We start from the raw sequence: 23,599 nt of genomic DNA, 5'->3' as shown, positions 1-23,599 counted from the left end.
TGCATATTCCATAAAGGAAAAGTTCATTCAGAAGTTTAAGCTTGCAAACTTTGAAATAAAAGAATGTTTATTCTAGATATAAATAGATTAAATTCTTAATGCTGGTCAATTCACAGAGGAACGCTGCCTCAAGGAAGCAAGAACAGTCCAGGCACTCATATACTTTGTTAAAGGAGCCTTTTTTTCAGAAATATAATGACCAGATCAGTGAAGCTTATAACTTCTATATAAAAGCTTAAAAGATAAAAGTTGTAAATAGTAAATTCACTTATTAAGATGTTAATGTTAATGGTATTCTCAAAGGTATACTTGTGGCCCGATTTTTAAAATAATGTATTTTGAGTGGCTTTATTTTTTTAGAGTATGTCTTCTATAGAGTTTAGTTTCAGATGCAAAGGCTGGGGAGCTGGGCATGAACTATTCAATGAGATCTCTATGAAAAATTCAGTTTTCTTGAATTTGACTTTGCTTTCTCATTTTCCGCAGGGAAAAAAAAAGTAGGTTCCAGTTCTTTGGGACAGCAGTCTGTTGCCTGAATTGTGATACCATGCCTTCTTTCATCTAGCAATGTACATGACTTGTGCTTGCTAAAGTAGAAAGGAACTGTTTGTCAGTCCTTTGTAAAGCCTATGGCTTTATTTGCTGCATCTTCCTATGCCCTTGAAGATATATTTTGTAAATCAAGAACACCCAGACAGAGATGTTCCAAGAAATGATGTGCTGAAATACACATGAGATATAGTGGAAGTCAATGCTCGTTCAAAAGACACAAGGCATGCTCAACCTTACATTTTCATCAAAAGGTGTTTTACAGATATGGCACTTGTGTTTGGAAAATACAAATGAGAGGCCAAAGAAATGAAAGCTAATTAAAGTCTCCTGAGATAAAAAATAAGCATTAAGGATCTTTCCAGTAGGAGAGGAGCTAAGCACTGTGAGAGTCCTGCTGGGAACATTCCAGCTGACTCTGGTGGGCAAAATTCTGGGTTATGTGGCTAAAAAAATGACAGAAGGACTTTTCACTTCTGTTTTAAGAGACAGCAGAGAACTATCCACCTGAGCAATCTAGATCTGAGACTTATATTTTTTGATCATTAAAAACAATTGCTATTTGGCAAGACTGAAATAATCTAAACCAACAACTTTATTTTTCACTGTGTAGATACTGTATAAATAAAAATGCCACTTCCATTTTTTAAGTAACCAGCAATTTTTTATTTTAAATTTTTTTTGGCAATACTAGTCTCTCTGTTTTGGGAAACATGGTAATTTCAACTAAAAGGGATCTGATTTTCCAAAGGACAAATAGCAGTCTTCATAAATCAGCTGTGTAAATTTGAAAGCATCCAGTATAATTTGTGACTTCTGAGAATAACATTTTTAAGATTCATGTACATTAGGATATTGGAGTGTTTGGTTTACAGAAATAAAGCAGAGATGCTGTTTTCAGCCATGCTGAGACTTAAAGAAAATACATGGAAATATATGGGCTTCATCTCTGAAAAACTGAATAATACCACAGGACTTCTGATTTTCCACTGCCTTATATTTATGTAACTTCATTACTCTGCTGATGTAAATTTTTTTGGATTCCTATGATCTGTCACTTTGTCTGGCTCCTATTTCTGAATGGCTCCAAATACGTCCAGACTCAGGTAGAGAAGAGGACAATTGCTGCACCAATTCTGGGCGTGTAGGCAGCAGGCCTTTGCAACTGGCCTGGAAAAACTCCTACTCTGACATTTTGCTTTGAGGCACAGGAGTTTCCAGTCTCACCACCTAGACTCAGCACCGATGCCAGCTCTCCCAGCTTCCCCGCAGACTCTGCGAGGATTCACTGTGAACGCTCAATTACCTGAGTAAATCTGGCAGGAATGGGTTGTCGTTAAACAAAGAGCTACGACGCTTTGTAGTTTCTCAATTCAGACTAACTTTTAATTGTTGAACATGCATAGAAAATATTAACGCTGTATGAATTTCTCTTTACATTTTTATTTGTGACTTCAGAGACTTAGGCTCTCTATTAACAAAAAGCAGGTAGAACACTACTTTCAAGGGCTCTGAATCTTTATAAACTCTATAGAAGTCCATTTCTTATGTCAGAGCCTGAGCCACTGAACTCTTCAGGTGCTATTTTGATTTTTCATTAAAAAAAAAAATCTTGCTATCCTGCTGTTTTACTTGAAGTGTCAATTACTCATGCAATGTACAGCGAAGACAAGCTCAGTGCTGTTGTAGTTTCTGAACAGAAATGCAACATACTGCAGTATCTCCCATCTTTTCTTGTTATTAGAGATGCCGTACAGAAAGCCATAGGTGTCAAATATTTGTCAGTGAAATACTTTTTCATTAATATCACTCAGCATTGCATGTGTTCACACACAGGAAACAATGCACTAGCTCAGTTCTCCTAGGGTGCTTGAGGGCTGCACATCACCTTCACAACAGGGAAAAACAACAGCATGAAGAGTTCCTGCAGTAAGGTGGAAGATGTCACATATATAGTTAAAGACAGGTTTATGCTGGATTTTGATCCTTAGAGTTGTAAGATCCAAACAAGGTATGTTTTCAGGTGATTCAGAACGATCTAAAAGTGAAATCAGGTGATATTTTGACACAACACATTTGCACTGGGTCTATACTTTGGAAGTTGGTCTTGTCCTGCCTATAGAATGTGCACTGGGCACATGCTCAGTGCATAATGTGAATTAAACATGAAGTATCAAAATGGTATTTAGATGAGGTATAGTTCTAAAAGTGGAATCTGTTCATGGATGAATTTCATCATAAGAAAAGGAAGGCTCCATAGAAATACAGTAGCCACGTTAAAGAGGCCTGTAGCACCTCAGAAAGCACCTCAGTTTAAGCAACACACTAAGCGTGGCAACATGCCAGAGAAATAGGTCTATATTACTGCCCCATTCTTCAGGTGAGGAACCTGAATGGTATGAAAAGTATGGCTTGGTTAAGGCTGTGTGGGGAATCATAACACAATTTCAAAGGTCTGTGTAGGCACAAATCCTCCCAACCACATGCATTTCAGTGAGACACACATGAAAGTTTCCAAGGAAAAGGTGGTATTTTTCAGGGTGTTTGCATGACGGAAAATGGCAATAGGCAAGGTTGCAAGAGGCAAAAGAGCTCTGCTACACAATGAGTTTCAGAAGACATTCTTTGAAATTGAAACAAGGTACCTGCATGTGTGTTCATGTGTACATGCAAGCATGTATAAATGCTTAAATATTTCTTGAGTCAGGATGAACTATTATTGCCCTTAGAGAAGAGAGCCTTCATGTTTTACTTGGGCACAGGAAAGCAAAATACCTACAGGAAGATATGTTCTCATGTTTACTATCCAAGAAAAGACAAGACCCTCTCAAGCTTCACCAATTCATGAGGCAACATATGCCTGTCATGCCAAGATGAAGATTCTTATTACATGCAGATGAAGAATCAAAATACCAGGATCTACTGTCTCCAAATGGCAAAGAAGTTGTCTTTTACTAGGTATTTTATAAGCCTAATGAATGAGAGCTGTCTGCCAGGAAACCTGTTGGGAGGCCATGAAAAGTCATCTCCACTGCAGTTGTTTCTGTCTGTTGTAAACAGATTTGTACACATTACTTTAACGTGCATACAGACACTAGGCATGTGTACATTAGAATCACAGATGCATTAAAACTATAGACAGAGGCATGGTAGGTAAACTGACAAATATCAGCTGATAGATGTCCATGGTGTTTGATCAAGACACTGGCATGCTCCCTTGGGTACACGGAGTTTGGAAAATACAGTGTTCAGCAAGACCTAGAATGTGTAACTTGTTAAAACAGTTCTTACACCTAGAAGTTCAGTGGAAAAAAACTTCCCTATTGCGTGAAGGTGCAATGCTGAGATGAGCATTTCAGTCTGCACATCCCAGACTTTTAGAGGTAGTGTTCTGGTATGGTCACGATTTATCCTCTGAGAGGCAGTGGGCAGATAGCCTGATAGCAAGGCTTGGGGAAAGGGAGAGAAGTCTGTGTTAGAATCTGACAGCTGAGAAAAGGAATTGTAAAAGAAAGACAGGCTAGAAAACCACTAACAGAGAAGAGTGCAGCATGGAAGAAATGGTTGCCAGAAGCTGGAGGAGCTAAGCATTTGTATGTCTGTAATCCTGTGGCTGTTACTACCCAGAAAGTCTTGGGAGTGTCCTGCTGAATCCTCTCCAATACCATTTTGGGAAGCTGATAAGTGACTATTGTTACTTTTTACCTAAAACACAGAAGCCTGAGTATAATTAGACTGAGGGTGTGCACTCCACCACAAACATGCCTGGGGTGTTTCATGTTGTGATGGCATGTTTACAATTCTGTAATCTTTAGCCTATGTAATTTTAAGGATTGTTTTTAAACGCTAAACACTAACGAGTGCCCTGACTTCTCAAAGCATAAGAAAGAGGTGAAGGATACATCCCATTTCCTTTCTAGCTGTTGTGGAGTAGAGGGAAGGGCACAGAGCTGGTTTTGATAGTCCAATATGCCTGCTCTGCCACTGAACCTGTCTGACCCTGCATTCAGAGAAGTCTGAGTTGTTCCCAGCCTCATCTCAGATCCTCTCTCAGTTCTGGCACAGGTAAGTTGAAGACGAGGTTTACTTTTCCTTACCTGGCACATCTGCTTCTTTGTGTATGGGTGAAGCTGCCCGGTATTCATTTTCTGAGGAGTGGGAGGACTTCAAAAAGAGTTCTGAATGACAGCTGGGCAGGGAAAAGATAATGGGCAGGAATACCATGGGCTTTATTGTTCTGAGGATTTAGGAAGGAACACAAACAAGAACATATTACAGGATTAAGTTACCAAACTTAAAATATTTATAACCAAAGAGCACTGATAAATCTGGGTTTCAGTTGCAACCAGCTTTTTGATTAACTGGTAGTGTGAAGTTATATACCAGGACTTCAGGCAGAGGGAGGAGAATGGAAGTAGGAGAAGAAAGAAAAAAGTATCAGGGGAGATTTGGGGAAACATACATGTTAATGGCAGGGAACAAGGACAGAACTGATGGAAAGCTGTAAATTCTGGAAGTGGGGAAAAAAACTAGAGGATAATCCAATGGGGGAGGAGACAGACCAGAGGAGATGCTGGGTGGAGGAGTGTCTGTTGAGATGATAGGGTGGAAGGTGGAAGAGATATGCAGAGAGCTGGAGGAGGGAGGAGATTCTTGGGGAAGGAAACAGGAGTAAAAGGAAGCACATGGAGAAACGAAGTCTGGCGACAATCTGGAGGCTGCAGCTGTGAAAGCCACACAGGAATCAATCAACGGGACTCCAAGAAGACCAAAGGTAGAACAACAGCATTTATATAAAAGGACAGGTCTGAAAATATCCAGATTAATGGAAATTTCAGGAATATTTTTGTTTCCTTCCTTTCCCTTGTTGCTTCATTTTCTGACTAACTTTAGAGAAGGAGAAACTTCATAGGAAGCCAGGCAAAGATGTTTATGCCATGGGATGCCTCTTGAGTTAGTACGTGTGGGACATAGCTTTATAGCTCCTGCCATACTGACTCACCTCGGGGTCCTGTTAACCCTCTGGAACAGCTTTTATCTTAATTATGAAAGGCCTTGGCAGACAGGCAGCTCAGTGTTGCTATTTGTTGTAACTGTCTGGAAGGAGGTGCCTCAATCCAAATAAATAAAAAAATTAATACAGTGCTCAAAACTTTAATACTTTAATAGTTTTTAAAAAGTATTTTAAACAGTTCATCACTGCTATCATAAAAGGATCTAGCAAGGATCCAAAAGGACCAGAGGAAGCAATAGCACTGCCACTTGGCTTAGACAACAAAGTTCTGTACCAAAGCCTGTGGAAATCATTAGAAAGAGTCCCATGAATTTGAACAGAACTATTCACAGCTGTGATCCCTCATTCTGACCTGTCTCTGTGCTTTATGTAAATAAGTATAATAAGCCCAAATCTGAAGAGTTATCTCTAGTATGAAACTGCTTACCTGGCTTCCAGTGTGTTGTGAGGATTAACTGGGATTAAACTGTGTTTGCAAAGAGTTATTACAAAGACCAAAGTCAATTAAGTTTGCCCTGGATTGGCAACAGGGACCTGATGCATTGCTTCCAAGTGCTGGGCTATTGCAGAGGGTAAAAAGATCAGAGGCAGAGGCTGGTGTTGAAAGGATTTCTTAGAGCTGGTCCTTCTTGCAAAGTGTAAGTGTGAAAGAGCATTATCTGTGTCTCAGAGATCTTATAATTCCTTATCACTTGAGACAGCTCAGCTACCAAGGAGTTTAAAAGGTCTCTGCAACTTTCTCTTTTTCTTTGTGGCTGATGAAAGATCAACTGACTCATAGGGCACTGGGCAGCCAGGGTTGCTATAGGGTTGCTACAGCAACTTGATTTTTCTGTGAATAAGGAGCTAACTTAGCAGGCTCTTCTGCAGCTCTCCAGTTCCTGGTGGCAAGAGTAGTGAGAGCAGCTCTCCCTCCATACAGGTATGTGACCCTCCTCCTGGTCTAAATGCAGTTTCTCAGCACACACTTGGACATTGTATTGGTTTCTTGTGAGCATACTAGTGTACTTGACTGTTTATAACTCTAAGAAGAGCCCATTTACTAAAATTTAGAAAGAGTAAATATACTGATAATCAAATTATTTCACTTGCGTATGAATATCTTGGTAATATTTAATAGATTTCTAATATTTCACTGTACATTGCAATTAAAAATGAATGTATTCATATTTTAAATTGCAACAAGTGTATATACTCATTTGTCTGTGAATCATTATCTTATATATAAAAGTCTATTATATAAAGGTTTATATACATTTATCATAAAAAATAAATATGAATGAAAAGAAATATCAAGTATATGGCTTATCATAAAATGTATATGTTTTATAAGTGTGTTATAAATGAACATCTGAAAATACTGTAGTAATTATTAATTCTAGGAAAAGGCATATATGTGCATTTCCATGTAGATTTAAAATTATAATTCATGTCCAGTAAAGATGCTGATGTAACATATCTTAAATTAATTTTGATATGTAAGTCCTGAGATCAACTCAATAAATATAGCGTAGTCATGTAAATACTAATAACTTGTGCTATTTTAGTGATCTGATTCTCTTTGAGAACTGATACAATAACTATGATATTAACTCAGTGATTTTTTTTTTTTACTTGGCAAAAATGTCCTATTCATAAAAAATGTGTAGTCTGTAATTGTCTAGTTTTGGGGATTTTTTTCTTTCCTCAAGTGATACTTCAGAAGCATTTATATAATTGGTACAGCCAGGAAAATGATCAGAAATGTAGGGTTTTTTCAGTTAAATTGTTATATTTTGGAACTACTTTTTGTGTAACTGATAGTTATATGCATATTTCTGTAACATGGTTTCATTTGAAAGAATAATGCCATATCTTAGTCTCAGAAAATGACATTATCTGAGAAGTTCAGGGTATCTATTAGTTGCCTGCTTCATTCACTGCTAGTGCACAGAAATCACCACTAGTACTTTTTCTACTGCTCTGTTCCTCATAGTTGTTAATGTTTCTTAATATGCAATAATACTACACAAATTTTTCTAATCTCTCAAGACCTCCAGCTGCTGCCAAGGTATCTTTTGTGGCAAGGGTGGTTTTATTTTTCAGTTCAGTTTTTGTGTGTGTGTGTTACCTATGTTTTACACTTCCATTGTAGTAATTTAATACATTCTCAAGAAAAATATGAAAAAAGAAAAATTCCTTTTTTTGTAATGCACACAAGAGTAGCACACTAGCACCTAGAATAAAGAAGAGAAAAAGCATCCTTTGATATAAGAAAATTTGTATAATAAAGTTTTTGTATAATAAAGTAGTTTAAATAAAGCCCAGCTCACCAGATCTATAGGGAAAGGCTATAAAAGGTGAAAAACTCCATGGCAGTCTGCACACATTTTCTTGAAACTCTGAGTATTGCTTCCTCACCCAGACTGGTAGGCAAGACCCACGTGGTCTGTGCCTCCGCTGCCAGCTGGAGGGGACAATCTGCCCCAGGACATGGGATTGGTTAAGTAAAGTTAAGTAAAGCTTTCTTCTTGTGCTGATCTGATGAAGGGCAGGTTTTTTTCTGGCAGTCAGCTCATAGTTTGGCTTTAATACCTTGTGTTTGAGGCTGAACTGAAATCCCGGGGAAGATCTTCTGCATGTTGCTCAGACCAAGGACATGTCTCCAGGTCTGGAACATGTGAACTGAAAGAAAAGGGTGTCAATTATTTGACAGGTCTCCAACTCTTCAGAAGTCACCAAAAAGTTGACCTTAAACTTACTCTTCATTAACTGGAAAAATCCCCTGTGTGTATGCTGTTCTTAATTATTACACAGACAAAATTATGGTGAAGCTGGTAGGCAAAAGCTAACATAAGGACTACACAGTCATTCATCAAAGCCACTGCTATTGTCTGTTGGAATGATTCACTATGGTGACTATTTCTCAACCAGGCATTGCACCAGTAAAGGAGTTTTGAATTACTCCATTATCCTGTGACTTCTGAGCCAAGGAGAAGAGTTTTGCAAGAAGTGGAATATATCCAAGTAGGGACAAGATTTCTTAAATTTCTCTCGACTTTCAAAAGATGCCTGCTTTCAAAATTTTTCTCCCATGCCATTGGAGCCTCGTCTCTGTGCCCTCCTTAGGTTTCAGTGAGAAACATCTCTAGAATTTATAGACTGACCCAGCCCTTTAGGTAACAGATTTTTATGGCTCTTTGCTGCTTCAGACTCCCACAGAAGCAGCCTAAGTTATTCTATTACAGTTTCTGTATTGCGGTCAGTTCTATGAACTTCCTTCCTATCTACGTTCTGAGTGACTCTCACATGAACCCACAGGAGTGGAAGAATCAGTCGGCTCTATCCCTGCCTCTCTTGCGCTTTCTTCACCTCATTCCCCTGCTAAAATAATTTGAAAATAATTTTTAAAAGTGATTTTGAAGACTGAAAATGGCAACAGTTTGTGCATGCCATAGTCAGTGAAGAAGAACTCACAGTCAATATTTCTGGGGAAAAAAATGAACTGAAGCAGCTTCTGGGTCTTCCATCATTCTTTTTTCCTTTAAAGAACCTAGTTACAATATGACAGAGAAACTCATCACTGGCAGGAGCCAAATATATCACACTGTTTCCACTGTACTGCTGCCAAGTTGGCTTGAGCCAATGGGATTTTAGGATGTTTTCCGTATCGTTAGAACACATTGAAAATCACAAGGGACAGCACCTTACGTCCTAACACTTCACAGAGCTGGGAAAACTACAGTTGGGAGTCATTAGTGGGTAATGAAGGAGCTACACAGCAGTTTGGAATGAGTCTTCCAAGCTCTTGTGATGGGAAATCAGGTATTAATGCATGTTTGGGAGGATATTTTTTCAGGGGGCTGAAGACTGCTTTATATGAATGGTTGGAGTATGCCTCAGGGCATACACTGGAAAGATTTGGAAGCCAACACATCTGCAGTAAAAGTCTGTGGTGCAAGGTGGGCAAAAAAATGCTGCAACACCTCTGCAGTCTTTGGCCAAACTTTCCATTAATGTCAGGTGGTAAATATTCTACAGTTTTCTCATTGCATTTTCTTCTTGCTTCACATCTTGTTTGAACTTACCAGAACCTTGTATTGCTGTCTTGGTATTGTCAGTATGGTGCACTGATGAGGGGAGGAGCTGAAAGACCTTTCTGGGGAGTTTGAGTGGAATTGTTTTAACATTAACCCTCTAAAAGTTAGATTTCTAAATGAGTCGGTTAGATCCTCTTTATTTAAAGGGGAGACATCAGTACTTCCGAAGGATATGATACATCCTTGCCTAAGATAAGCATTTAAGGTAGATGGGATGAGTCCGTGGAAGTGCTCATACCTCTCCATTGAGAGGAAAGGAAACCAATTCATCTTCCTTAGGCCAGATGCCTACTTTTTACCTGGATAAATTTATTTGCAACAAATATTTGTGGATAACTTCAAACAAGAAAATAATTATTGCAATGAAACTATGTCTTTCTTTTCTTTTAGGACCTTAGATATAAGATATTAAAAGCAAACCCAAAACAACTGAAATGTCTTGATACTCCCTTCTTTTAAAGTCAGGTGACTACTCCTGCCATAAGACTCTGTTCTTTACCATGGCTTTTGGAAAATTCGGTGGTAGAAAATAGCAGTCACAGTGAGAGTACCCAAAACAAAGACAGCGAACATATCACTTAGGAAAAAATGATTAGTTCTATATTAATATTTTTATAATTTGGTTGTTATATATTCAAGTTCTTTATAGGTAGTACTTGAAGGTAGGCCATGTTCACTCTAGGGGAAGCTCTTACGCAATAGAAGCAAAGTAAATTGTTGAGGGTGGTCTGGGTGGATAGCTCATGTGCTGCTTCTTCTGTATTATTATATGATGAGGTGATACACAGCAGGTTTTCGTATCCATAGGAAATCAAACTGCCTTTCATGACTTCAAAATTTCACTCCCTATAACAGAACATCTCCTAGTATCTCCAAAACACGCAAAGGGACAGAAGTCTCATCCAGCTGGTGGCATATTGCACATTTTCTTCTGTAGATGATTCATATTCCTCGTTCTCCTCCTCAGTAGAACTAAGTGCACATGAGTGAACATGAGTGTGTTGAATCAGAAAGAGCTTATTTGGGAACAGGAGCCACATGTTCTTACTTTTTGTGGTTTTTTTGAATGCTTTAAATCTTTCACTACTGAGCAAGATACAACCCTTCTTGTGGGACTTAATAACTGTGGAGAAGCCAGAGAGGACCACTGAGTGGTGGCAACAGGATTTTGGGTAGGGAGTGTATAAGCCATATAAGATGATGCTAATAGAAGAAGCTGGATAAACAATAAATCTGTGCTTTTACTTGCCATAGAAAGGAGGTAAATGTAATTCCTCACACCTTTATTTCAAAATAGGAAGACTACTCAAAAGATTATAGAAAATTATGTTTTGAATGCTGAGAACATTAACCTCATCTTCTGCCCCAGGGCTTGGCACTTTATCTGACAACTAGAAGGGGTTTGGGGTTTTTTTTGGTTTGTTTTTTTTTTTTTTTTTTGTTAAAGATTAGTATCCTCTGAAAAATTCAGAGGGTGCAAAAGTACAAAAAGGAGTTTCCTGGCGTTTTCTAATCTGCTTGCTAACCTCAGCCACATCTCCACATCTGACATGTGATTAATGTTAAGATGTAGTCTATAGAAATTTCGTAATAAGCAAGTGAAGAAGAACCCTGAGAGTGCCATGACTGTGGAAACATGGGAATATACAATCATGCTGTGCATGATTTACATCAGAGAATTCCCACAGGAATGTGGGAATGTTTGTGTAAGCACCCTCAAAATTTAAATTATATGTGCCATAAAGGTATGTCATCCTCTGATGGAAAGGATTTTTTAAAAAAAAGGGAGGTGGGGAGTGTTTAGGAATCTCAGGGCATATAGAAAGATGATAACTCTCCTCATGTGTTCCCTCTGTGTTTAGAAGGCACCCCAAAGAAAGTGATTTCCAAAAGGCCCCACTATGAGATGTCTAGAAAAGCCAGGAACCACACTCATCTCTTCAGCATTTTCTTGTCAGTAGTATGTTTATTCCAGGAAATGTGGGTGGACTTCATTTGGAGTTAACAACTGCATTTATCTTGTTCTGCTTCCTGGGGGTTTGTGTGTCTTCAGCAAGCGTGTGAGTGTCATTTACACTATTTGTCTTTCTTAACAGTTTCTCCTTGTAGGGTGGTTTGTCTGTTGTTGCACCACTGGGGACTCCAATGAAGTACATAATTTTTTGCTTTTTCTGTCATCACTTTGTATTTTCTCCCCTATAACTTCTGAACTCTAATAAGAAGCCAGAAAACACAGAAGGACCATCAAGTACTTATGGTTTGGTTCAGTTTGGTTTTAAGAAACAGAAATGACTGATATCCAAAAGTGCACAACTTCTCTCTTAGCTTCATATCCTTTCATCTGTTTTTTGCAGTTGAACCTGGCAGTCCTCATTTCACTGCCAAGCACTGCCTGCTAGAAGAGGTATTGCTTATATAGGACAATAATAGGATATCATAAGTCACAAAATTAGCTGATACAACTCAGCATGTATACATATGTTGAAAACTGAGCTTCATTACATCTGCTTTAGTGCCTTTAGGATTCCAACAAAAAGACAGCAGTAGATATTTTCCTCCCTTATGAATGGTGCACACTGAATCCCATACAACGCAAATGGAGAAAATGAGCATGGTAGGGAACATCTCCATGGGCAGGTCTGAGCAACTGGAATTAATTCCTCTTAGAAGAGACAAATCAGCAGTGAAGAAGGCAGTGCATCCTGGGAGGAAAGCTGGGGGATCCCAAACAAGAGCATCTTCAGGAGAGTATCATACAGATAGATGTCCAATAGAAATAATTAATGATAAAATTCATAAAAGTAGTGTATGGGAAATATAGTGTGGAGGACTGCTTCTTTCAGCGGTTAAACTCCACTCTAATTAGAGAATAGAGGAAAGCAAATTTACTGCTCTTTTCAAGGATATGAAACTGGAGTTAGTCAGGGTCACCAGTTTTCCCCAGCAGCGAGCCGTGTACAAAGACTGTCTTACAGGTTGTTTTCAAATGACCAGGCTCACTTTCACTCTTGCTTTCACTACAAGGAGACAAAGCCTCAAATTCATTAATCTTCATCCGCCTTAAATTTACTTAGCAGAAGTAGATTAGAAGAAGGGAGCTTCTTCGACAAAAGCTTAACTTTCAAATAGGGCAATATAAAAAACAGAACAATAAACAATCAGTCAAAACACACAGCAAATACTAAACATGTGGGTCACAAACTGTTCAGTGCTATACCCTGAAAGTCTGGGCCTGAGAATCTATTTTTAGGAATATTTTCTCTCTTATAATTAAATAAGCCAAATACAAATCACTTCCTCTTGCTGCTGCCAGAAGAATCCTTTAAAACAATCCATTCATTTAATTCACCTGAGATGAGGAGGTATTTAAAAAATATTTGTGCAAAAGCTTGCCAAACCGATTATTGTTAATTATTAGTAGACACTGTGCTGGAGTGACACTGCAGTCTACACAGATGTAAAAATAACTGAGTTTTAGATAAATTAAGAGAGAGAAGTTTCTGGGATGAAGTTCATTGAACTTGCAGTTAAAGAGGAAGAGCTTTAGCACTTCATGAGGAAATGTGGTAATCCTTTTAAAAATATTCTGACATTTCCAGATTTTTATTAGTTGGAAATATACTGTCATGATGATTAAACTGCAAAGGTGTTTAGCCTGTATTTTGACAGAGAATGACTGCAATAGTAAGGCTTTATTTATACAGCAGAGCATGCTATGTAGCAAAGAATATTTGAAAATATTCTGTATCTTAAAGAAGCTGTCAGGAAGTGGTTAGTCATAACTTGCTAATATGAGCAGTTTTAAAGCAAATGGATATTAGAGAAGAAGTGACCAGGAACCAAATAAGTAAGTTACCCTTTTGTGTCCTTGACCTTTGACTCGCTTGGATCAAAATTTGACAAAGATTGCAGCTGCGAAGTATATTACCACGAGATGTAGGTAGTGGCTTTTAGTCAGACTGTAAAAATAACGTGCCCCCTGCCTCCCCACACCCCCCCCCCCCCCAGCGCCAATACAACTTAACTTTTTCTTCTGGCAAAAAGATAAAGAGGGAACTGACGTCTCTTGGAATATATAAACACTCCCTTGGAGTTTACAGGCTATGTGCTTGGTGGGGAGATTTAGCTGCTTGTCTTCTCGTAACTTGATGCAAGTCATGTGTTAAGTACTCGTACGTTCAGCTGAAAGTCAGTTGCCCTTATTCAAGGTGAGTCATATGATACAACATTTAAAATCAGAAGGTTTTCCTCAGAAATACTTTTAAATTCAGTTGGTGGAGAGCTCTTGAAAATATTTATTTGTAATATAAAATAAAATGAGAGGTTTTTGCAAAGCTGTTTGCAAGAAACAGTGAAATTTTACATGTATTATATTAGAAATGCTTCGTTACTATGTTAGCAATGGTATTCTATGTTCAGTATTGCTCGCTTTCCCAATGGCATTCTGTCTTGATATTTAGTATTCTTGAAACTACAGTTCTGGAGTCATGTGAATTTATAAGAAATGTATCTTTTTAAAGTGTTATTTGTAGCATTTACTATTGCAGATAAAAAACTCAAAACTATAATTTCAAAGTATGTCAAAGATTTAAAAAAAAAAAAACAAAACACAGAAATAACCTCTTTCCTGTAAATGTATCTCTTAATAATTTCAGGATTTTTAATCCCACCATCTGACCTTGGAGAAACTGGAATTATGTTTAAAGAAACACCATGGGTTTGGGTTGAAACTCTTAAACTCTTATAGGAATTTTCAAAACCCATTTTAATTTTCACTATACACACTGCTTCTTCCCCATGTAGTTGCTCTCATTTGGGGCAATAAATCTAATTCTCTGTCAGAATTGAAGTAATTCCATGTCAAGCAATGTTTAAAAATCACTATTAGAGCTGGAGAAATCATTAAAATACAGATAATATTTATTGATTTTTATAATCTTATAGAGAAGTATAAGTTAAGTAGGGAACAAAAAGTGTAATAACATTTTGCATGTCCTCATATTCAGTTCCTTATAAATTGTCTTTTCAGAGATTTGAATAGACCATTTCCATTGCTAGTATTCTATTAAGGATATTTGAAATAATATTAAAAAGTACATACCCAACACTCTAGAATGTGGTGAATATTCTTATTAATCCTGTAGTCCAATCTAAGTTTAATTGATAATATAGTCTCATAAACAATATCTAATTTTGTTATGGTACTTTCTATTCTGTTTAAGGTAAATTATTTTCTCTTGAATATGAATTCGCAGACACAACTGCATTCTTATTGGGAATTTGTACTTTAATCTTCATATTTTACATTCAGTTGTGATAGATGAGAATAGCTTGTTGACTTCTATGTGAGATTGTGTGTTATGTTGTGAGTGCTCTTCATTGCAGTTCTGTAATGGATAATTTGAATTGCATAAATTGAGATATGTCTAGACTGCTATTGCATTGTGTTTGGTGGGAGAAGGGTGAATATTTTACAATTTGCAAAAGCTTGGAATAGACACGAGTTATTAGCAGCCAGTTGCTTTCTAGCTGTTTATTGCTAGTGCTCATGAGAGATACCTAGTCTGCCTCACATAACAAAAATCTATTGCAACAGCTTGTAGAAACAGATGGAAATGCATTTTGGTGGAAGGTGTATATCTGTTGAATTTGAAAATCTTCAGTATGTAAGCCTAGAAAAAAAGTCTGACAATGTCTAAAAGCCCTGTTTAAACATTTATGGAAGAGATAATTTCCATTTTTAATTCTAAAATGTGTATTTCCACACTTTTAAAAAAATCATATTCTGAAAAGAACATATTTGAAGTTGATTTTTTCCCCAATGTTCTTTTCAGAATTTGATTTCATTGAGAATTTGTGCTTCAGTATTATAGTTCTGCTTTTGCCAGACTGAAGATCCTGATCCGAACATATCTACAAAGATAGGAGAGTTGGTCCTAGTGATTTTCACTTAAAAATTCTTCAGGTCTAATGAATTTCTAACTTGAGTTTGCTTTGAAGTTTGCTATTAGCCACATTATGCATCCATCCACTATATGAAAGAGCCTTTAGTAACTTGGTGTTTTTATAATTGTCAAGTCATCTTTCCGTTATCTTTGTGAAAAGTGCAACAGGTTGCATGAAACCTTTGGGAAAATAGATTTTTTTCTTGATGTTACCTGTTTGCGGAGTTTCTATTGTTGTGTGCAGAGGCACAGAGTAACAGAGCTGGTAGAGAGGAAAGCAACGAAGTAAACCTGTGATTCAAATAAGATGCATGTCCTCCAGCAAAGCCAGGTTTACAGCTGTAAAGAGACTCTTCTCGGTCCCTAGCCAAAGTAAAAAACTTTAGCAAAATCTGGCTTCTTTCTTGGTCCCTTGTATGTGCAGGTAAAGCAATCAAAGGGTAAAGTTTTGATGTGGGAACTACAAGGAATCACCTGGTGGCAGGTGGATGGACTGGCTGACTTTTATAGAAAGGGTATTTTTCTGAGATTGCAAGTAGTCTTTTGGTCATTCTACTTGCAAGTATCCCCAGGGACAAATTATTAAAATACCAAATGAGCTCAAATATACAGAAATAGTTATTGTTAATGTCAAGGGACACATAAACTGCTGCTAGTTCAAGAGCAGGCAAAAGGTGGGTTTCCAATGCAGATACAAGGAGCAGTCTGAGCTCAGGTACAGACATGATACGATTGTGAGTTTAGTAGGACATGGGAGGATGCATCATTAGCCTGCTGACCATGGTACCTTATATGTCAGTGCATGCTGTATGTGTCTTTTTTTTTTTTAAATAAAAGCATCCTATAACTGTGTTTATGGAAATAGAAGACATGCTATTCCTACACCTGCTTTACTCTTTAGAAATCCATGAAGAGTTTTCAACCCTTTAATCCTCATGAGTAAACTGGGAGTTCAGGTTGAGCTGTTCTTCTACTCCATCTTTCTATTTTCCTTTGCTCTCTGTGTTTGGCCCTCTATGCATAATTAACTCTGCAACTCATACCTGCTTTAAAATTGATTTAGAGATGGTCACAACATGTTAACAAATGGAAATTGGTAAGAATAAAAAAGATATGGACAATGACATCTAAAATAGAAAACAGCAGACTTTCTATTAGCTGGAGGTCTAAAGCAAATAACAAATTTGCAAATTCTGTGGATGTGATTAATTTCTGAGCAAGAATAAATTACAAATTAGGCAGCTCTTTGTCTCAGTTACTCATAAACAGTAACAAATGGGAAAAAATATCACTGGGAGCTTATGTTTTACCATATGTCTCATCAGCGGTATCATTCTGATTTTCTTTACAACACCTTTCACTAGGGGCCAGATCTGAAGATATGTTAGCACATATTACCAGCAACTGTTGTTTTCCAGGGACTGATTGCAGACATGTTTTTTTCTGAGACTGAATGATCTTGAAATATAAGGTGTTATATCTTTCAAAGATCAAAATCTAGACTCACTTTAAGAAGTCTACCTTTCTGTAAGGCAATTGGGATTGATGAAACTAGGTGATGGTAAAGATGCAGCTCTGGAAAATCCAGTCATGCTTTTGTCATGAAGTTGCTGAAATGAAGTTTTATCCCTTCAGTAGAAGACTGTGGGCTGACAGAGATCTGGAAGGAGGCTTCTAGTAGGTGCCTCCCATTAGATGCTGCCATTGCCACCAAGGTGCTGATGGACCTTGAGGACTTCCTTACTGGCATAATGCAGAAGCAGTCTGGGTAGCTCACACCAGTGGTGTAAACTCCTGGTTTTACCTGAAGTGGGAGCCATGGGCATTGCAGGCTGTGACAAAAGCAGAGGGCTATAGCTTCCTCCCTTGTCACAGAGAAATTTTAGAGAAGGTGCTTGCCTCAGGAAGAGTGTCAGCTGAATAATAATTTTGTCAGTTTGCCCTAATGCAACAGAGCCGGGGAAAAAAAAAAAAAAAAAAAAAGACTAATGAAAGAACTTATTGGTCTTTTAAAGAATTGGAATAAAAAAAGATAAAGATCTGTAACAAGTGACTAGCTTGCCAAAAGTACATGCAATTCTTTTTTTTTTTTTTTTTTTTTGGCACTGGCTGTCACTGTCTGGCTGGTTTTTACGTTTTATCTTCCTACCTGCTTCACGTCATGCACTTTGTACTTTGAGCTTTGGAATGAGATTTTTGTTCACTCTTTCCTTACGTTAGCAGCTTCTCTCAGGAAGATCAGTGAGTCTGTTGGGACCAAGAAGTGAGAAAAAACCATCAAGCCTTACAGCAAGAATTTTTTCATTGTCTGTCTGCACCTTGACAAAGGAGAGGAATGGGCTGTAACAGAAACTGTGGTCTCCTCACTGGGGCCGTCATCGGTGCTGTGCTGGCTATCTTCGGAGGAGTTCTGATACCAGTTGGAGATAAACTTATAGGCAAAGCAATAAAAAAGGTACAATTTTTTTCTTTTTTTTTTTCAATCTGTATGGTTTGTGGTTAATTAAATAGTCATTATTTCCAAATCTTGTGTTTCTGTTTTTTTCCTTTTTTTTTTTCTTTATTAAACTTAGTTTTTGTAATATTTGCAATCCAGAATTCCCTGGGACTAGACACTGCAACAATATTTTTTTGATATATTAATTATATTGTCATGTTTACTTGCTTGCTGTCTTTCATGCTTCACATAAGAAGCCAAAATATTGTTTTCAAGATGTGTTTTCGGTAATGTAATTTAAAGTAAGTGGGTTTTATTTTTATTTTAATTATGTTTTTCTCTAGTTTCTTTATTTTTTCCCCAAGATGATCCACTTACTAATTTTTCTGCATTTTTTTCTTATTTTAGTAATCACTCCATGCACTTATATTTACGTACTGTAAATAATCTAAACAAACTTCTGATGCAGAGTCTAAGCCTACACTTACATGCATTCAGTTCACATTCTGTGACTATATGCTCCAAGCCAATGATGTGCTCCACAAGACTACAGGATCTAATCATGTATATCTCCTTGATTCAAGGATTGTGAAGAGTAATTGAAGTAGAGTGTTGTAGACCTGGCAGACACAATTTTTTTCTGTTTTTTAGATGATTTTATTTCTTTAAAATACAGTTTTGTCTTTAAACAAAAATGAAAAGTTAATTTGTTAAATCCTCAGTGAAAAGAGTGAAAGAAACTGAGGGTCTAAATCATGGAGTAATCTGGAGTGAAAGACCATGGAAGCTCTGAGGTGTTCCTTATGGAGACATGGAGTTGCCTTGTGGTCACTTCAGCCAAGGTGGGCTCTCCTACAGTTAAAAATCTAGAAACCTTAAGGTCTTTGGCTTATGGTTAGTCCTCCTAATAATCTGCTGTGGCGCTGAAGACTGTGGAGATCTTGGAGATACTTATTCAAAGGTCCTCTGGAAGACTGCCCTTAACTTAACAGCTATTGAAGTCAATTGAGGAGGTGGATATATGAACTGTCAGGAGACGTTAAACTGTCTGTTGAGGCCCTGTCTAGATTCTACCATCACTTTTTTAAAAAATTGAAAAAAATGGCTCCAACATAACATTTTAATTTTGTCAGCAAACTCAGAGAAAACGTAACTGTAGAGGAATTTTCCAATTCTTACTGTATTTTTCATGAAATTTTCAAATTTATGGAGAATAAAAAAATAATTCTCACTAGAAAATGTCTCACCCACCTTGCAACATTTTACAAAAAAGTCATACTCTCTATATTTGCAAATTATTTTAATTGATTGACATATTGAGTAAATGGCAGGTTTTCTAGAAAGCACATAGTTTTAAAAATGTGTATCTCCTTACATTAAATATTTACTTTGAGTTAATCCAGAGTGTTGTCTTATGCCATTAAGTATTTTCAAAGCAAATTACATGTTAGCAATGTTATGTGTTCATCTGTTTACTTATAATAATGAACGAGTTATACAGCATGGTTTGCAATTGTCTACATATGAAATTATACCTACATGAGTTCTTAGTGGTAAAGTATTAGACAGAATAATTTTTTCCTCAACTTCTTTATAATTTTCTGCATTGTAATCATGTTTCAGATGCTTGTACTTGTTTCAAGGCAGCCTGTTTGATATATATAAAAAGGAAAATTTGTGCTATTATTCATGTAAAACATAAAAAAGTAAATTTGTAGAGGCTTTATTTATTTAAGAAAATGGATACTTTTTTTCCTAAGCACAAGTCATACTAGATTATTTTTTTCCTATTTATCATGCTGACTATTTTGTGAGACCATGAGACTCTAAACCAATTCCTTTTCAGAAAAGATATGCCAAGGTGCAACATCTGAAATATGTCATCAGTTCAGCAGATGCTCAAGAGAGACTTGAATCTAACTAATTCTGATTTACCTGTATTGATGAAAGGGCTAGTAAGAAAAACAAATATTTGTTGTTCACTGCAGTTATATTTAAGATAAATTTAGAGCTGACTGCAAAGGAAAGAGGTTTGCTGGACAGAGCATACTGAAAATACATTTTTTTCTGAAATTTTTCACTTTTGGAAATGTCGTTTTTTAAGGAAATGTTTGGTAGAAACAGCTCAGTTTCAATGACAATTTTATTTGGAGTGTCTCAAGAATAGAGACTCTGGGACAGGAAAAAAACTGATGAGCAAGACATTCTCTCAGATATGGCCTGTAAGCATTTATATTTACATTTGGACTCACATGAGGCAAAGCCTGAACTTAGGTTCTCACCTACTGGATGAAGACACATGTCAAATGTCAAAAAAAAAAAAAAAAAGAAAAACTGTTTCAGATGTCACCATTATAAGCAAAATCATGACTTAAATTCTGCATAGTCCAAAGCTTGAAAAAAGACCCCTAGTTGTTGCTCTGCCTATCCTATCTCAGAGTAAATCCTAGTTCTTTGTGCAAGTTGACAGCAATACAGTAAGACCAAATCTATATTTCTATTGGAAATGAATTTTGGTATAAAATGCTATTGCTGGATTAAAGAAACAAATGTTAAATAATTTTTTTTCTCCTGAATGGCTAGTTTGAGAACACTTCATACTATAACAAGTCAAATTGTCATAAATTAACTTGTTACCAAGATTTAGTCAAATCACGTTATCATCAATATACTCTCAAGCAAGTCCAGTTGAGCTTCTTAGCATCTCCCAGTAAATAGGGACAGCTTTAATTTCAAAAATCGATGCAATCAGTAATTCTTACCATTCTTGTTCTGCTAGCAGCAGCATCTTTGCAGCTTACCAAACCCTAACAACCTCGTTTCTTTATTGCAGTCATTCAGAGAGTAGCCTGAGTAAACACTGCAGGACATATTTTGCTGGAAGGCTGCATACTGTTGTTGCAGCAAAGAGAAAGCACCTGCAAGTGTATAGACAATCTCAGATGCCCTTAGAAACTTGACAGAGACTCTCAGGGTATAGGCTGCTATCTCCCAGCAGGCAGGTACTGTTCTCCACCCATGAACAGTCCATGGGAGGACAACCCAAACAAAGTCCATGTAACACCAAGATGTCACCTCTTCATGTGTTCCAGTTCATTAACATACGTCTGTGCTTCAACACAAAACACATTGCTACCTTCTCTAATGCCAGACTGCTCTACCTTTGCCTCAGATCTTTTGGGGATAAGCTGTTTCTACCCCTGCCTCCAGCAGTTTTAAAGAATTTCAACATTACATACATTTTCTTTATCTTTATAGAGGCTCCTTAAAGAAACTGTCACTTGAAGAGCACACTCAAAATGACACCACCAGCAGCATCTTGGCAGGGATCCACTGAATGAGATTAGTACTAAGCTATTTCAGCTCTGATACTATTCAGGGAAAGGAGACTTCCCCCTTAAAAGGTGCATTTGATTTCAGTACCGAAGGGCAAAAATCCTAGTTTCCCCAAACACTTAATCCATCCAGAGGGGAGGGATGCCTTTCCATGAAGGCCTTAGGGGTTTAGAAAACTGTCATTGGTAAGTTAGGCGTGAAACATGGAAGTTTCGGAGTTCTTTACAAAAAATGTTTTGTTTGAGGCTATCAAAATGTACCTTTTTAATTGACTCCACACATTTCGGTTGCACATTGTCATGTTTATTATCATTATTATTAGACATTATCATGTCTAACGTTAAAAAAAATCAAAAGGAAACGTGAATTCAAAACAACAAATCAGAATGCTTGAATCTAATATTGTTGAAAGGAGATATTTTGACATGTCTCAATTACTACTTTTTGCCTTTTCCTGCCTTAAAACAATATTATTTATTTAGGCAAAATTCCCATCATTTCAGTTATGATAAAACTGTTGGTTTTTTTTCAGCTGATCAGCTCTTTTTTCCAGCTAGGTCTAACCACTCAAACCCATTGGTAGCTCATTCATTTGCCAGAAAAATATTTATTACCACTTCTCTAAGAGCTTTTGCTTTCTACCTGAGCGCGTGAGCTCAGGAGGTTAACAGAAGCCACATAATGTTACTTAATATATTTAATTAATGATGAATTGATAATACAGAATGGTGTATGATTTGCCACGATACCTCAGTGCTGCAGTCTTTCTGTAGATTCATCAGGGTTAGTCTCTGCTATTTTTAGAAATAAAGCTATTGATTTTAGCTATTATTATGTTTAGCCATCTGTCTCTCTATATATCTGTCATCTATGATTGGCCAGATTATATCTCCTCAGCTACTGGAGGCATAGGAAACACTTCTAATTTAAAATTGTGTTTGTGACATTCACATGCTACTTCTTTATCTAAACTAATGAAGGTGAAGCAACTGCTGGCTCTCATTTATTACTTAAAGAGTAATAAATGGCTATTTGTACTTTCAGTTGCAAAAGAGAAGAAGATAACTTGCTTTCCTGGAACTTAACTTACTCAGTTTTACACAATTGTATCGTTTGTTTCCTCCATCTTACACATGCAGCTCAAAGCATACAACATATAGAGAATAAAATAGTAACAATTTTGTTACAGCCTAAAGTATTCATGGCATCTCTCAGTTCCCAGAAAATGGCATCTTTTGTCCACCTGGCCAGATCCTTTGTCAAGACAGCAACTTTGTCTTACATTTTGTATTTCTTCGTCAGAAATCATGATGGCTGAATTTAGCGTAAAGCAACAAAGTACAGCAAGCTTCTGTTGCTGACTGCTTCGCATCTCTTGAATTTATGTATTGCCAGTTGACCCTCCAAAAGTGGGGGAAAAATTGTGTCAGAAACAAAAGCGATTAAAGTTCCTATTGATTTCACTCAGTCTTGCACAGTTAGGTCATGAGATGAACTTGGTTGTGTGGCAATTCCATACTGTATAGCTACTTTTGTTAACAATAGTTAACTATTGCATAAGATATTAAAGCTGATGTAGGTCGAGTAGGGAGTTGAGAAATGTTTCATATTATCAATTGCAAATTAGTAGTTACCCAAATTACCCTACCTTTCGTAATATCACAAAGCATGGCAGTGTTACTAGTGGAATATAAAAGTGACCAGCCATAGAGAGGGGTAATATTTAGGGCTGGCCTCACCAGTGATCAGACAGCCAAAACCCAAGGGCTTGCTGTTGTGAGGGTATTAGTTTTATTAAATGAAGATATGAATAAAGACAGAGCTCTAAATTTCCTTCTGCTTTAACCCACCATTTGCATTCTTGAAGTATGTGCCAGAGAATCATACACACCTCCTTTGTGGGAGAAATGTTATTAACAATAATGACTGAATGCCACCAAAAATAATGGTCTTGCTCCCTTCCTCCCACTCCCTCTTTTGTCCTGCTGCTTCCCTTATTTTAACTCTGGTTCTCATCTGATCCTTTCCCCTACCCACACCACGGAGCCAAGTGGCTCACTGGTAGAAAGGTAACCCAGGAAAAACAAACAAAAAAAAGAAATAATCTTCCTCCAGTCCAGCAGGAAGAAACAGCTCCCTGAGGAATGAAATCTGGCACAAAGGAAGGGGGAGGCATGTGGATCAGGTACCAGGGGCTGTGGGAGCTGTCTTGCCCCTTTGGCCTCAGCACTATCAGGTT

The 23,599-nt window shown here is 37.2% G+C and overlaps 1 protein-coding gene across 8 annotated transcripts in view; it reads left to right on the top strand.

Annotated features, from left to right (window-relative positions):
* Positions 1-5,210: 5,210 nt before the first annotated feature.
* The window catches only part of CD36 (CD36 molecule (CD36 blood group)), a 38,763-nt gene continuing 20,374 nt past the window's right edge, over positions 5,211-23,599 (top strand). Inside the window, exons 1-3 of one of the 8 annotated variants that reach the window (XM_087766632.1) lie at positions 5,305-5,323; positions 6,434-6,485; positions 17,811-18,042. In XM_087766632.1, coding sequence (XP_087622758.1) covers positions 17,923-18,042 — 120 coding nt within the window. In that variant the 5' untranslated portion in view covers positions 5,305-5,323; positions 6,434-6,485; positions 17,811-17,922. Of the gene's footprint in view, positions 5,324-6,433; positions 6,486-9,241; positions 9,368-13,715; positions 13,851-17,807; positions 18,043-23,599 lie in introns of those variants that run through there. The other 7 variants (XM_087766634.1, XM_087766636.1, XM_087766633.1 and 4 more) reach the window with 7 other exon arrangements.

This window comes from Nipponia nippon, unplaced genomic scaffold (genome assembly GCF_047370975.1).
Source record: "Nipponia nippon isolate SJK-2023a ecotype South Korea unplaced genomic scaffold, ASM4737097v1 scaffold_3, whole genome shotgun sequence".
NCBI lineage: Eukaryota > Metazoa > Chordata > Aves > Pelecaniformes > Threskiornithidae > Nipponia > Nipponia nippon.
This window is presented reverse-complemented; position numbering and strand designations above follow the sequence as displayed.